At 31.9% G+C, this 15420-nt stretch overlaps 1 protein-coding gene across 3 annotated transcripts in view; it reads right to left on the bottom strand.

Annotated features, from left to right (window-relative positions):
* ZCCHC7 (zinc finger CCHC-type containing 7) overlaps positions 1–15420 on the bottom strand; it is a 252064-nt gene that overhangs the window by 12626 nt on the left and 224018 nt on the right. For all 3 annotated transcript variants that reach the window (XM_077912559.1, XM_077912558.1, XM_077912560.1), the window contains exon 6: positions 13336–13371. In XM_077912559.1, the coding sequence (XP_077768685.1) occupies positions 13336–13371 (36 nt within the window). The remainder of the gene's footprint in view (positions 1–13335; positions 13372–15420) is intronic.

Raw genomic sequence — 15420 nt, 5'->3', positions numbered from 1 at the left:
AATTAAAGGGAATTTTCTACTCTTGTGAATGCAAAATGGACTTATTTTTGTAATCACACATATGCTTAAAGACTAGACTATATGTTTTTATTAATTCAATTTGTTATATGAACATATATTAAAAAGCAAATATATTAAGTACTTGAGGTAAATGTATTCATGACCAAATGTAACATTTAGTATTGAGCTTAGCTCCAGTCTTTCTGAACAAGTCACATTTATTCACACACCTCTTAAATCAATATGGTTTTCATGCTTGAGAATGACCTTACTCTTTCAAGATATTTCCAAATCAATTTATCCTTTCAATAAACTCACTAATAGCACAAGCCTCCCCCCAAATATTCATACATTTAAAAATTCCAACCTAAGTATCAAATAGGATTTCTCAAGAAAATGTTACCCCAAACGGAAAGCTTGTCATCACAGTTTTCAAAGTCCATTGGCTGAAGTGACAAATGGCATGGATTTGACATTTGAGCAGAAAAAAGTTTCAATTCAAAATACGTATTTAAATAATAAGTAAATAAAATGTATATTTTTTGGGGGGATGCCTGGGTGGCTCAATGGTTGAGCATCTGCCTTTGGCTCAGGTCATGATCCAAGTCCCGGAATCGAGTCCTGCATTGGGCTTCCTGCATGGAGCCTGCTTCTCCCTCTGCTATGTCTCTGCCTCTCTCTCTGTGTCTCTTATGAATAATAAAATCTTTTTAAAAAATGCATATTTTTTCCTATTTATTTTTTGAAGATTTTATTTATTTATGTGTGAGAGAGAGAGAGAGAGAGGCAGAAGACACAGGCAGAGGGAGAAGCAGGCTCCATGCAGGAAAGCCTGACATAGGACTCGATCCCAGGTCTCCAGGATCATGCCCTGGGTTGAAGGCATTAAACCGCTGAGCCACCCAGGCTGCCCTTTATTCCTCTTTAAAGATATTATTTTTACTGCCTACTCTAGAGATCAGATAGAGTTTTTAAGTATTTTCTTTAGTTTTATAAAAGTACATAGGGGAAAAAAGAATGAATGCCCTCCCTTTCCTTCAGTATTGTTTACGATATAAATGCTAACAAAATGTAACTGGTACATATTTAACTTGGGATCTAAAGGAAAGAAAGGAAGAAATTTAAAAGTTAGGAAAACAGTTCTGCAGTGAAGTAAATTAATGCTGAGTCTGTGACAGGGCAAAAACGATGATTCCAAGATATCAAGATATGACCAAAGATACAAAGTCTGTAGTCCTGTCCTTCATTGTCAGTGTTTTCCTGTGGTGGGTCCTCACACCTGCGGACCCAGACACCAGGTCTGTTCCAATCACGGTTTTGGACGGTCTTCCATCTGCACACCATTCTGGCAAACAGTCACAGTATTATTTCTTTTGAGGAACACTGGGAGGAATTTTCTCCTCAAACTAAAAGCTTTGAAATTATTTTAAATCAAAGCTTCCTTCATAGAATTTTTTAAGCTTTTGTTTTTTTTTTTCAGTGAAAAAAAGAAAAGAATTCAATCATATTCCAGAGGACATTGCTACTAATTCCTCCTATATCCTAAAAATACCATTAAAAGTACCATATATAATTATATACCTATATCTTTTATGTGTTAAAAACACTATGTCATGTACCCAACAGACTCTCAATCCATTGGGTAATTCCTTAATTAGGCAGATTTTTGAAACATGTATTATGTACACAACAGACCGGAACGTCTCCTTTGGAGCATTTTCTAGTCTATCGGGTGATTACATCATTAAGCCACACATGCTACGTAGAAAAAAATCCTTATGAAAATTCATGAAAAAATGTACAGCACATCATTAGCATGCAGCAGACGTGTATGCTTTTGATATTTTCTCTGGTAAAAAAAAACTACATGAAATAATTAGTCCAGGTCATGAAAACAGGAGAAAGGTACCAGACACTGGTAAAAATGAAAATTGCAAAAATTGCATCTCTCATGGTTTAGCTGAGAGTAATTTGCTTTATTGGAAAATGGATTCTAAAACAGTGTTCATTTGAATTACAGCAGAATAAAGAGTGTTGCTTTATTGATTTGGTATTTCCTATACACACTTAACTTCCTCTCTTACTCCTCTTTTGGACACTCATAAGTTTTACAAACCAATGGGTTGAAGGTTGCAAATGAACAGTGGTAAGACCATTAATTATTCAAGGCATTTTGTACTGTGTGTTTGTATATGGATATCTTCACTTTATGGAACCAAGAGTATAAGAGATTGCATATCTTTTTTGGTAAGTTGAAACTACTAAGTAATATGAAGAGAGATAAACTGTTGGTTTAACTCTCAATAGTGAAAGGCTTACATATTTACAACATTAAGCAAAATCTCAAAGACGATATATTTGAAGAGTAAAATAAAGCACAGGTTTTATTAAAAGGAGCTACTAAACTCATTAATTTATGACTTTTCTTTTTGTAAAATGAGATCCCATCCTACGTCCTCATCCCCCTCCCCCCCCCAAAAAACCCCAACAACAAAAAAAAGAAAACCTCAGTAAGCAGAGAACAATGAACATATGCAAGACAGTAAGGATCACAGTAATTCACTCCCTGAATGCTCCAAATCTTCATGGCTTAAAAAGCATCCCAATTTTCTCCAAAGGTAGTGGCATTTATTCACTGGGCCATAGCTAATTTTACATGGAATGCAAAAATGTTAGTTTAAGTTTAATTTACCACCCTATTTAAATATTTCCAATGTAGCTCTCAAACTGCAGAGCTATCCCTCCGTCTATTTTAATTTTAAAGTAAGTTAGCAAAGGCTTCCTTCTTAATCCCCAGAGACTACCTACATAGTGACACAAACGCACAAATTTATGACAGCAACATAAATGCTCTTCTGAAGTAATGTGCAACATTAAGTGAAAATCGTTTCCTGGAAAGATATTATAGGTATCTATATTTTATTTGCCATCTTAAACATATCTGGGTCTTTATGGCCTTATTTTAAAAATGTATTTCCTTTTTATATTTCCTGGTGCAAATGGACTGCATAAATAAGCAATGTGCTATGAGGCTTCAGACCAGCCGATAAAACCTTTCAATTTTCATGCCAGCTTCTTCTTTTGTAATTCAAATCCGCCTGGAAACTGGCAGCTCTGAAAACTGAAACAAGCACTGCCACAAATACCTTGTAATGCTATCGACCTTGTCTGCCCATGCAGTGAGAAAGGGGGATGCGTATGTGTCTGCAGCCATCCAGATAACACAACTCATTTTTTTGGGGGGGGGTTTGGGGTGGGGATAACAGAAGCCAGCCCCAGACTGTGCACCAAAAGCAGTCATTACCAGGCGCGCTGGAGAATAAGTCTCTTCAAAATACACAGTGCATTTAAAAACCACATATGAGGCTGAGCCACTGCTGTCATTACCAATTTTAATTTAGCTCCTTCAGTTTGCCAGCCAGATAAACTCTTTAGTGCTGTTTTTTAATCTATTTGCCACATTTTATGTTTAAGATTATAGTAATATGGACAGGAGAAGGAATCACTTTTAGGGGAAATAAAGAAATAGATCCGCTTATCAGCGCCCATCAGAAAGTTCATTAATCAGCCAGGCTTTGTGCCCTCTAAATTGAAAGGTTAAATAATCCTCTCAGGAATATTTCTCGGCCCCTCCGCCAATTGTCCGGAGAGGAGCTGCCATTCATAGCACACGGGATCGGTGACAGGGTATCTTACCACTGTTTGGACCCCAAACAATGATGGACAAATGGCCTGGTTTACAAAGAACCTTTTAGTACATGGATGGAAAAGGACCACAAGCTTTGAAGCAGGGTGGAGGGATGAGGAGGGAGTAAAGATAGGATGTGGGGGGGAAGGGACAGAAAAGAATACATACATGTGTGAATCCACAGATATTTTATCTGAATGTTTACTGGGGTGGACTATAAAACAGAAACCACATTAATATACATCTTCCAATCATATGAAGTACTTTACATATTCAAATTTGCTTATATATTTTGTATACAACTGTATATAAACCATCATTGAAAAATTATGGAATAACAGCACTGTAAGCTCTATTATATTTATTAGCTAAAACACAGAAGATTCAAATAAACACCAAGATTTTCATTTTTACCATAACTCCAACTGATTTACAACACAGAGCACTCCCCCCTCCCCACCCAACCGTGCTTATTCGCCTGAAATAGTCTTAACAACAGTCACAAAGGCAGGGAATTCCACAGCTGTAAGGATCTGTCTAGAGAGGGGAAAGTAATGCTTTTTTCTTTTGCTCTTACAGTATGCCTTATCTTAACTCCTGCTTGTCTCAAAATAAAGAACAAACATGGAATAGGAATGCAAACCACAGGCCCCGAGAAAATGCTTAATTTTTGTGTTGCCTTTTTTGCTGGACCTATAAGAGAATACAAGTTGAAGTCTGTAAAAGTGACCAAGCTTACACCTCAACATCTTGCTGTGAAATCAGGCTGGTTTCTGCCATCAGTCATGTGAAGGCATGAAGCAGTTTCATCTGAAGTACAAAAAAACTGATATGCTATTTTGTTTCCTTCCTCATCTGATTGAATAACCCTGTACCCCCAGCAGAAAGTATTATAATTGGTATATGTATATATATGTGAGAATTCTTCAATTTCATATTATTCTTAAGATTTATGTCATTTCATTTGCTTGATAGATAACTACATTCAGATGACACTGAAATTATCATTTAAGAACTGAATGTTTATAACATTTCATTAATTAATATAACATATATAACATATATATTAATTATATATACTATATTTTTCAAAATGGTATCTTTATATGGTAAAATATATGGCTATGTTTTATATAGTCATTTTCATTAGGGGAAGAAGTAGCCTAAATATTTTTGTGATCCAATTCTTTTTTTTTTTTTTTATTGGTGTTCAATTTACCAACATACAGAATAACCCCCAGTGCCCGTCACCCAATCACTCCCACCCCCTGCCCTCCTCCCCTTCTACCACCCCTAGTTCGGTGATCCAATTCTTAAGTGTCTTTATAACAATTCTTAGAAAAATCAAATTAAGAAAATAATTCAAATTTGCTATATTTAAAAGTTACCTACATTTCTAGAAAAGACACAGATAAATAATATCAAAATGAAGAGTGAGGTAAATACTTTTGTTAACAGAAGAGTGCCTGTGAGTATTTTAATTTCAGTAACTATAAGAAGGAAACATTTTTATGAGACAGAAAGTAAAGAGGTGATTATGAATCTCCTCATCTTAGGCAAACAATATTTTCAAAACACATTACGAAATAATCTAAATAAATTTTAAATAATATTAAATAAATATTAAATAAAACAATAATCTGAGTTTGGGCTATTAGTTCAGAGGCCATCTTTACAGGTGTGATGCATGTATCGTTCTGCTTTATTAGAGCTCACACAGTGTTGAATATGAGCTATGTGCTAGGTACTGTGCCAAGTACTTTACGTTTCTTATTTCATTGCATACTTACTTCATCCCCATTTTTCAGTTGAAGAAACCAAGGATCTTAAAAGCCAAATATATTAATGAGGCTTGACCATCTAAGTAGATTAAAGAGCCAGAATTTGAGCCAATGTCTGATCCCAAAGCTACATTCTTTTTATAATGTTAAAAAAAAAAATTTCCTAGTAATTTCCTCACAAATAAGTCTGCCATTCCAAATCAGTTTTATAGCATGTTTTTTAAGGATTTCAATAAAATGAGAAGGAAATGTGGTTGTAACTATAAATAAAGGAAACAGGAGAGATCCAAGAAAGACAAAATTGAGATTTTATTGTAGAAACAAAGCTAATAAGCAATCCAAAATTTAGTTCCCCTAACTGAAAAGAAATATGGGGGTAATCCACAAATACATGTGAAGGACAATATTTATGTAAAATTGGTATTGATAGACATGGGTACATTACAAGGTTATAAAGATGACTTTATTATCTAATAGATTTGGTTTTATGTGACTTTTGAAAAAAAGGAATGAAAACAATGTGGTACCTTTATTACCAACTGATTCATGAATCAACATGAACTCTTTTTACAAAGCTGATACAGATTTCTGAACATTCCCATGGAAAAACTTTTGTTTTGAAATGTGATCTACCAGTGTATTGGTACATCAATTAAGGCAAAGTCTATTTTTAATTCCAAAGATATTAAAAAAAATTTTTTTTGGTTAAGTGGTCTCTAAGCATGTAGCATTTTTCTTCATATATTTTTGATATTTCAAAAAACCCCAAAGATACTAGTTTTGGATGACCATTGCTGAGTTCAAAATAGCTGAAAGAAAATAATCAAAATGTACAAAAACATAACTCTCATGACTTTCTTGTATGTAGGGATTAAGCAGCAAATGAATTTCAAATCTAAAATCTGATTGACTTTATCAATAATTTATTAACTTTTAGTCATTTAAGAGATTTTGCTTTTAAAATCTTAAACTTAATTTAATTTAAGATTACTAATACAGTTTATGCCGTAACAAAATATAACACTAGTTCAGAGAGATTGTGCACGTCAACAAGTCAAGGGGTTCTTTCAGGAGTCTTTCCCTGAAGATTATTCAAATGATTGACCAAAACCCTTAAAGGTTATGGTTGATCATGACCGTGAGTAACTAAGTGATTCCTAAATACTTAAAACCTGTTAGGAATTACTGTAATCTACCATGTCATTTACATGCATGACTACTAAAAGGAATGTTTAATACAAACATCATTGGTCCAGTATACTTTATCTACTTTTACTCTTGCACTGAAATGTCCAGAGAAGATTATGACAAGCTCAATCGGTTGGAATATATTTAAGGAATGGCATGAGTCACCTATTCAAAATACACATGAAAAATCACTTAAATATGTTAAAATTATTCTATGTAGTACTTCGATTCTCTTCATGTGTGGTAAATATGACAAAGAATAGAAATCATTCAACATTTCAAATTTTTAAACTACAATTTATTATATAGCCAGATACTGTGCAGTGTTAAAACTGGATTTTGAACATTCTCAGGCTGTTTATATTCATTTTTGTTAAAATAGCGGCCCTATTTCAAAGTGTAGAGTTGTAAGTAAAAAAACAACAATGTAGTTTTATTTGGGATTATATGAATAATGTGTGTGTTTCTGAAGGAGAAGAAAAAACTTTAAAAATGCTTATATATATTAAAATTATAAATACTTAGAATTTAATTACCACAAAATGCAAGTATCAAGAAGAAATTGCCCCTATAATGGCTAACTATAATTCTTTTGTAAGTAAAGGTGAACATACCTAGGAAACAGAAAAGGACAGTAAAAACTTCAAATGTAATTTGCATCTTTCTATCATACTCAGGAGAAACCTTTGCCAACAGAAAAGAAAAAGACCATTAACAGTACTCCCTTAAATTTTTAAAATAGAAATAAAACTTGAAGCCCACATATTAAATATGTAAGTCCTAAATGTAATGGTGTTTTTGTCCTCAGCTACTAAGGGGCAGACAAAAAGGCACAGGGACTTTTTTGCCAAATGATAAAAGTTAGCTGTTTATATTAGAGCTTCAGGTTCAATTAGCTTATTATTGAGCAACATGTGCTACCTAAAAATGAATAGAAATCATAATGATGGGTGATTAGGACATATCTTCAGATATTTAGAAAGTGGCAAAAACACAGCTGTATCTGCCAAAACATTTATAATGAATCTTTTATAAATTGTGTGAATGTTGGATACTTTCATTGCTTATCTGAAATACTTAAATTTATAAGAGAATTAATGTTATTAATGTCACTTGATATTATTCAAATATATTAACACAAGAAAAAAAACTACTCAAAATATGCCATATTGATTTTTCATTTAAAACACATTAATTTTTGCATTAAAATACTAAAAGTCAAATGAGTTGGAAATTCTCTCTGAAGGGGATGACACCTCAGTATTTCTTAGAAAAGAAGAAAATATGAAGGTTTTTTTATGTGTGTTAATAAATAAATAATATGTAAATTATATCCAAATCCAAATTTTATTCTACTCCCATTCATTAATAAGTGTGTACATAAAATGTCTAAATTTCTGAAAAAACACTCTGGGAGGAAAAATAAAATGTGCATTTATAATTCACAATGTTCACTTTTTTCCTCTTTCTTTCACAGAAGCTTTAGAAAATTGCTTTTTGATGATTTGGCAAATTGTATTTATTTTTAAATGAATCTCATTTATTGAGATTGATAATTCCAGGTTTCATTTGCTCTGAAATTGCATTTTCCAATTGCTTCCAATGATAAGTTCTAGAAAAATGTGGTTCAACATGCCAGTGAAATAAAGATTTAAAAAAAAAACCATACACCTCAGTTGACCTACTCTGTAAATGTAGTAATTATATTTTATACTAAATTCTAAACATGGTAAGACTGAAGTAAAAAACTGCTAGCAAAATGTTGACACTACTTTAAGAATAAGGTATTTAAATAAATATAAAAGTATTCACATACATTTTCCATTTTAAAAATATTTTAAACTTTTAGTTACTGTCTACATGTACTTTCTATCCCTGTAACATATGGAGTATTAGAAAATAGTCATCGGTGCTCATTCAGGAATTCTTTTTATTCAGATACCAAGTAACTTGCAACATAAAGCAGTTTGATTTATTTTGTAGTACTACAATGGGAAGACAGCCTTGAGGAACTACAAAATAGTTGTGTGCCTTCTGAATCATCAGGGCATGATTACACTTACCTCAGTAGTATCTCAGTGGTAAGGGCATTTTTAATGAAGACTAAATCTCTGAATATTTGACAGAGATGTAATATCTCAATAGCAACACTTAACCAATCAAAACACTGAAATAGCAATACCAGATCTAGAGGGGGAAAACCCCCGACAGTTGAAACAAGAGTATTCCTAGTTCTTGAAGGAGTCAGCAAAGTGAACTGAACTACCAAAATAAGAGCTTCTAAAATGAATTTGTAAAGTATTAGTTTATGATAATCTGTATGCCAGGCCTCAAGATATGTTACCAAACAAAAGTTGATTTAAATTTTCTGAAGTAGAATGAGGCCTAGTTCTAACTCTATTCTGGAGCGATTTAACTCTTTAAAATACAGTATGTAACTAGTTCTGTTCTCTTAAACATACACATGGAAAAGGGCATATCACTTGATATCTACTGTGGATGGGGTTCTTGTGGGTTTTGCAGCTCTGCTTATGCAGCCAAAGAGCTATCAGAAAAAGATTTAGGATTTTCAACATATATTCAATAAAGAGAGAAAAGGCATTCCTACCCTCTCCCTCTCTTCCTAAAAGAAAAGATTCTGGCTTGGGACTGACTTCTGGAAACTTTTTATTTTTCATTTCAAGTTATTTTAAAAAATCCATTCCAGAGTTCAGGCAGTTAGAAAACTGTTATCCATCCTGTCTTAAATCACAATTCCAGGATAAAGACTTTTGGATAGCTATAGCCTCACAACCAAATTCCACTTTGTTATTCCCCCCTTTTGGACTACAAAGCATAGCTCTAGAATTAAATTTAAATCTGTTCACATTTAGGGTTACCTAGTATGGAATGACACAGAATGCTTTAGAGTAACATTCTTATTTAGTATAAAACTCTCATTTCTATACTGTAAAAACCCAGAAAATACATTTCTAAATTGATGCTTCCAAGTAAGGAGAGAAAAGTGACTGGCAAAATGAAACAATATTGTTAATTATGGTTCATAAGATACACTCTGGCATTCAACTAGGTCCGGTAAGACATTATTGATTACTACTAAACTCTGGTCACCAGCTTTTTCCTAGGCTAGACAGGAAAGCAAGGAAACCTACTCCTCCCCATCTCCCTGACAGCAAGTATTTTACTTTTTGAAGTGTGAATTCTAGGCATTCCAAACACTATACATAAAGAAATATTTAAAAGGTAATTCTTCCAAAAAGGTTACATTTGTGTCCTATTTAAACTTTCAGTTAAAAAGGTAGTAGGTTGTAACATATTTTAACAATGACACAAAGAAATCCAGGCGCAAAATTAAACATAAAAGATGTATTGTCCTTTTTGATTCTTAACACACACACAGCCCCCAAATAGCATACTCCTAGTTACTTTTTTAAAGTAAGTAGATTAAAAACAAGATTAACAAAATGTCCAAAGCATGTCAAATTATAGCCTCTACTAGTTAAAAATTCTGTTGGTTGTAAAACTCTGTTGGTGGCCATTTTGGCCTAGGATTTTTAATATAAATGAGACTAGAGATGACAGGGAATGGGGGAAGGGACTTTCCTTTCTGAATAGTTAAAGAGGGAAAATTTTTATCTAGAATGAGTTATCTGAAAGATGTAAAAGAATATTCAAAGTCAGGTTTTACCAAAATCTTAAAATATAACAGAAATTAAACAAGAACAGTGCTATAGTACTGACGATTTTAAAAAAAAACTTTACAAACACTTCTGAAGGCGGTAAATACATAAACTATCTGTGGAAATTATTTAATAGCTAAATAAAAATCATATATTTTTCTTTTTCTCATGCAGGGCTCCAAACGATCATCTGAAGTGAAGTCATTAAATTATATGAAGTAATTTTATAGTCACTAAAATATAACAAGAAAAATGCTATAGCTAAATAAGTTGTTATAACATGTATATGTATCTATGTAGATATATATGTAATATCTTTTTATTAGTTTTATTGGCATGTACCCTTTAGAATGATGGGCTTAGTTATTTTTAATGTAGTGAAGTCCAGTCAAGTTTGATTAAAAAGCTATTCTATTTCAAGTTCTATTCAGATACAAGTTGTTAAGGAAACTTTATTTTATCTCATTTAATTGCTGAAAATAGTGAACATTTCTCTTCTTTAATTTTCTTCTTACTTTAGAATGTGTTTTAAGAAATTTTTGATTTGGGACATTTTACAAGTTCATTTATACCAATCAACTTCATCATCTTTCCTGTGTATTTGAGAAATAATGCTCTATTTAGCCTAAAAAGTTTTCTTTCTTTTTTTTTAAAGAAAGAAAGCAATTCCCAAATAGACCTTAAATTATAGTTGCTAAACTAGGCTGTATAAATGTCCTTCTAGGCTTACTGATAAAAAGCAGACAAAAGCAATTGAAAAGTTCTCAAATGTAAATGTTTCTACACTGGATATATTAATCAGTTTATTCCCCCCAAAGCACAGTTCATTTTGGGTAAGAAATGGACATTTTTGGCTAAAAAAAGTAAATTAATCAATGATTAAATGCAGAAATTTCCAGAGTTTCAAGAAGACTGGTTTAAAGGAATATACAGTGGCAATTCTAACCCAGGCTTCATTATTTGGTCATTGCTGAGTGATGCTACAATCACATGTGAGGGCTACTATAAGTCAATAGATGGCAGTCCATCGCCTAGTAAAAGGGCTGAAGATGATGAAAATCACCATGCATCTTTTTTTTAAATTTTTTTTTGCATCTTGCTTTTATTCAAGATTAAATATTGCTTAATTACACACATTTGGATTTGCCTATATACATAATTATTTATCCATTTTTAGATGGATTGATACATAAATACATGTTTATAAATGTACTAGTTTAGCATTTATATTTGCATAGTAAACTAATTCTAAATTACTAATTATTAATTTAAACTTGACAATTATAAATTGATAGTTACCTGCAGTATTATTTTGAAAAATTAATCAGAATTCCAGATTGAGAAAAATGGATTTTTCAAAATGATTTTGTTATACCTATAAATAGAATATATTGTAACTCCCCAAAAGGGAAATTCATTTTATTTTCATTTTCCCCCAACTATTCTTTTTACAATTTGTTTTTCAAAAGCTATGTTATTATACAAACCTCAAATATTTCTGTTTTAATAAACACCAATTTCTATCCTTCTATGATAGTTATATAAAATAATATAGGTACAAGCAATAAAAATAAAAAAAAGAGGGTCTTCAAATTATTGAGTAAGTTTTCAAGGCTGGAATTCTCTAACTCAGGAGAAAAGGGAAAAGAAATGCAATTGTCAAATCCCTTAGGCTATTTCTTAATGAAAATACTGATGAAGAAAACTGCTATATAGTTACAAAAAGTGACTATGATCTTGAAAAATATATGATAGGATTTCCAAGTTTAGGCTACAAAGATTTCACCATGTATGTTAGACAAGAAACCTGCTACATAAGTATAAACATAATATATCTGGATGAGTTACATCTGTAACAATATGTTAACATACATAGGGGTATGTGTGTGTGTGTGTATTTTGGTAGAACACTAAATATTTTAATAAAATCCAATTTGGGACTGAAGGATAGTTGAGGAGTTACAGCTTTCTACTGAGAACCTTTACATTACATAAACTAAACAGTGGTAACAGATATGAAAACAAACCTTGCCTCTTGGGCCTGTGATAGACATATTAGTAGTTTGAGTCACTTGGTTTACTTTTTATTTCTGTAAGAGGAAAGCAATAAGAAGACATGCTTTGTAAAACTTCGTCCTATTTTCACTGTCTTCCTATAACCAAAATCTTTTTGACATGTTAAATCTTAAGGAACAGCTTTTATAACATTGTTATTAACTGTCTAACTATAAGAATAATCTTAATTGTTGTCTTGCTCAGTATAACACATTTAATATATTAAAAAATGACTACTAGGGCTATGATGAATTATTGAAATTATTTAAGCTGAATATTAAAAACTAACTAACTTCATAATATTGAGCACTAGCCAATTGCTTTCATAGTAAATTATGTTTTCTACTTCTACTTAGCCTAAATTCACAATAAAAGGAAACCACAGAATTGAATAACTTGAATGGTATTAAGCAGATGGTTATACACTTTGAAGAAGTCAAGAAGAGCTTAAGGATATGACAGTTGAATTGTTCTATATGAAAGATACACTGAGCTTTTTTTTAGCTTCATTAAAAAATATATGCAAAAATTTCAATAAAGCCAGAAAAATGATTATGGAAGATATTATGGATTGTATGCTTATGGACTGTACATAACACAACACTTTAAAGATACTGGATTACTATTATTTTTATGGCTCCTGACATACTTTTCTCCTTTAATTTAATGAATGAGTCTAGGAAAACTGAGATACCATGATGTAATCATTAAATGATGTGAGTAATAAAAAAAAATCAAAATCTTTTCAGAACAGGAAGATAGAGAATAGAGTAGTGGGCAGGGGAGAGGAGAAAAAGTATATTATTGCTTTCTCAGTGCAAAAACTCTTCAGATGTTTATTATCTTCTAGTAGAAGATGCTTGTCTATATTTTATGGTCAGCAGTTCAGAGAAGGATAAATAGGCTAGGTCTTGGGGAAAATAAAAAAGGTGTTTCTACTCACCGTTAGGTGATACTGCCTCCAGATTTCTGGGCAAGCCTGGAAAATAAAAATATTGATCAGCTGGGAGCATGAAACAAGGTACTTTACAGCCTGTTGGTTTTGGCATAACCCAGCATCCACCGGTGTCGGTCACAGGAAAATAAGAAGCTTAACAGAAAGGGTCTGCATTTCAGCTTCAAAAACCTGGCTAGACAGTTTAATTGAATTTTACACTGGTTTAACACACTCCCTGCCATTGTCAGAAAGCCAGTAACAAAGTTTTCTCTCTCTTTTTTTTCTTTTCAGGTTAGAAGTTTTGGGGCACTAAGATGTGATTAAGAGCCATAACTCAGTTAAACTGATAAATGAACAACAGTGGTCAAAATCAATAAGACTCACTGAGTACACCTTTTAAAAGAACATTTTGAACCTTGGTAGTAAGATAAACAACAACAACAACAACCCCAATTTATTAGCAACTGCTTTAAAGAAGACCACTGTGGTTATATGTTTCTGATGTCTGTTACCATCTTTTACCTAATCACTTGCTGCTAATCTTCAATACTGTGAATAGAGTTAAAAAGAAAGCTACAACAAAATAAAACAATCTCAAAAATCTAAAGTCCATGGCTTTTCCCTTAAAAGTCATCTTCTCTATCTATACATTTATAGGCAAATAACTTAAAACAATAAAACCTCAATAATTTTGTAAAAGATGGATTTACTGAAGCTAGAATAGGTAACAAACAAACACAAGCAACAAAAAGCAGCAGCAATAACAACCAGTTAGGAAATATTTTCTTACGGATACATATACAAGTCTTCTTTCCTTATATTTAAATTAGGACTCTGTTAGGGAAACACTTTTTCTAACCAAGTTCTTATATTTTATTGGTCTGCCATCTTTGGACAAAAAGAACAGTTGATAACAGAAAGTATTTTTTATAATTATTAAACAGTAATTAAAATATATTAAACCAAGCTAAGTAAATGGCAGTTCTTAAAGTAAATGTGAATTTATAGCTTTTGTTTAAAAATGTGTGTATACACATATACATATGTATACACACATACGCATGCCTAAAATTAGAATGAGTTAGTTTTTTTAAAACCTTTAGCATCTTTGACATACACTTTGAAACAATTCTTTACATTCCTCTTTCATTTACTTTTCAGGGACGTGATAAAATTAATGAAGATAATTCATACAATCTAAAATTATTATGGGTATGGCAATAATTCAGAAAATAACTTTTGAATGGCAAACCTCTCTCTACTCATTATATCATCATAAGTGATTATACAAAAAAAAAGAGTAGATAGTTCTAACTACGCTAAAAATTTTATCCATTATGTATTTTAACTATCTTATGTCATTTTCTAAAGAAAGGTGTGTAAATTAGACTAGTTAGTGGTCAGCTTTCCAATTTAAATGTCATACTCATGCAAACTAAAGTGTCTGACTAAAAAAAGCCACTTGTATACAGTGATTTCTGGATGAACAACAGTGATCAAAAGGAAACTATTTTTAACAAGTAAAAGTAGCTTCAGAAGGTACCAAATAACAGATATCAAATAACAGCCACAAACTTGTAGGTTACAAAGGTTCTCAATAAAACACACACATATATTTGTTTTTAATAAACATTTACAAACAAAGATCTAACATACAATATACCTTTAAGTATTCATTTCCTACCTTCTATCATAAGCTTTTTGCTATGTATATATAATTTGAGTTGGATTACTGTAGAGAAAGAAAAGCAAGGAGTTATTTATACATTAGTTATGGATAGTTCTTGATTACCACAATGTCCTCAGAATAATAAGGTTGAAAAATCGCAATCACTGAGTTGTCATACACGGGCAGAATGCCACTCTACCATGTGACCTTTTCTTGTGTTGCAGCAATTTAGTAATAAAAGAAAGAATTACTTGGTTTTTGAACAATCATCTGATTGCTCTGTACATGAAGATGATGCCTGATATAGAAAATTAATAGGGAGAGACATGAAACTTCTTTTCTCTTATTAGACAATAGTATTACAATTAAAAAAAAATCCTATCTTATTTCATATAAGTACTTTTACCCAACATTCCCATGCA

The sequence above is a fragment of the Canis aureus genome, chromosome 10 (assembly GCF_053574225.1).
Source record: "Canis aureus isolate CA01 chromosome 10, VMU_Caureus_v.1.0, whole genome shotgun sequence".
NCBI lineage: Eukaryota > Metazoa > Chordata > Mammalia > Carnivora > Canidae > Canis > Canis aureus.
Note: the sequence above shows the minus strand (reverse complement) of the source record. Positions and strands in the feature narration are given on the sequence as shown.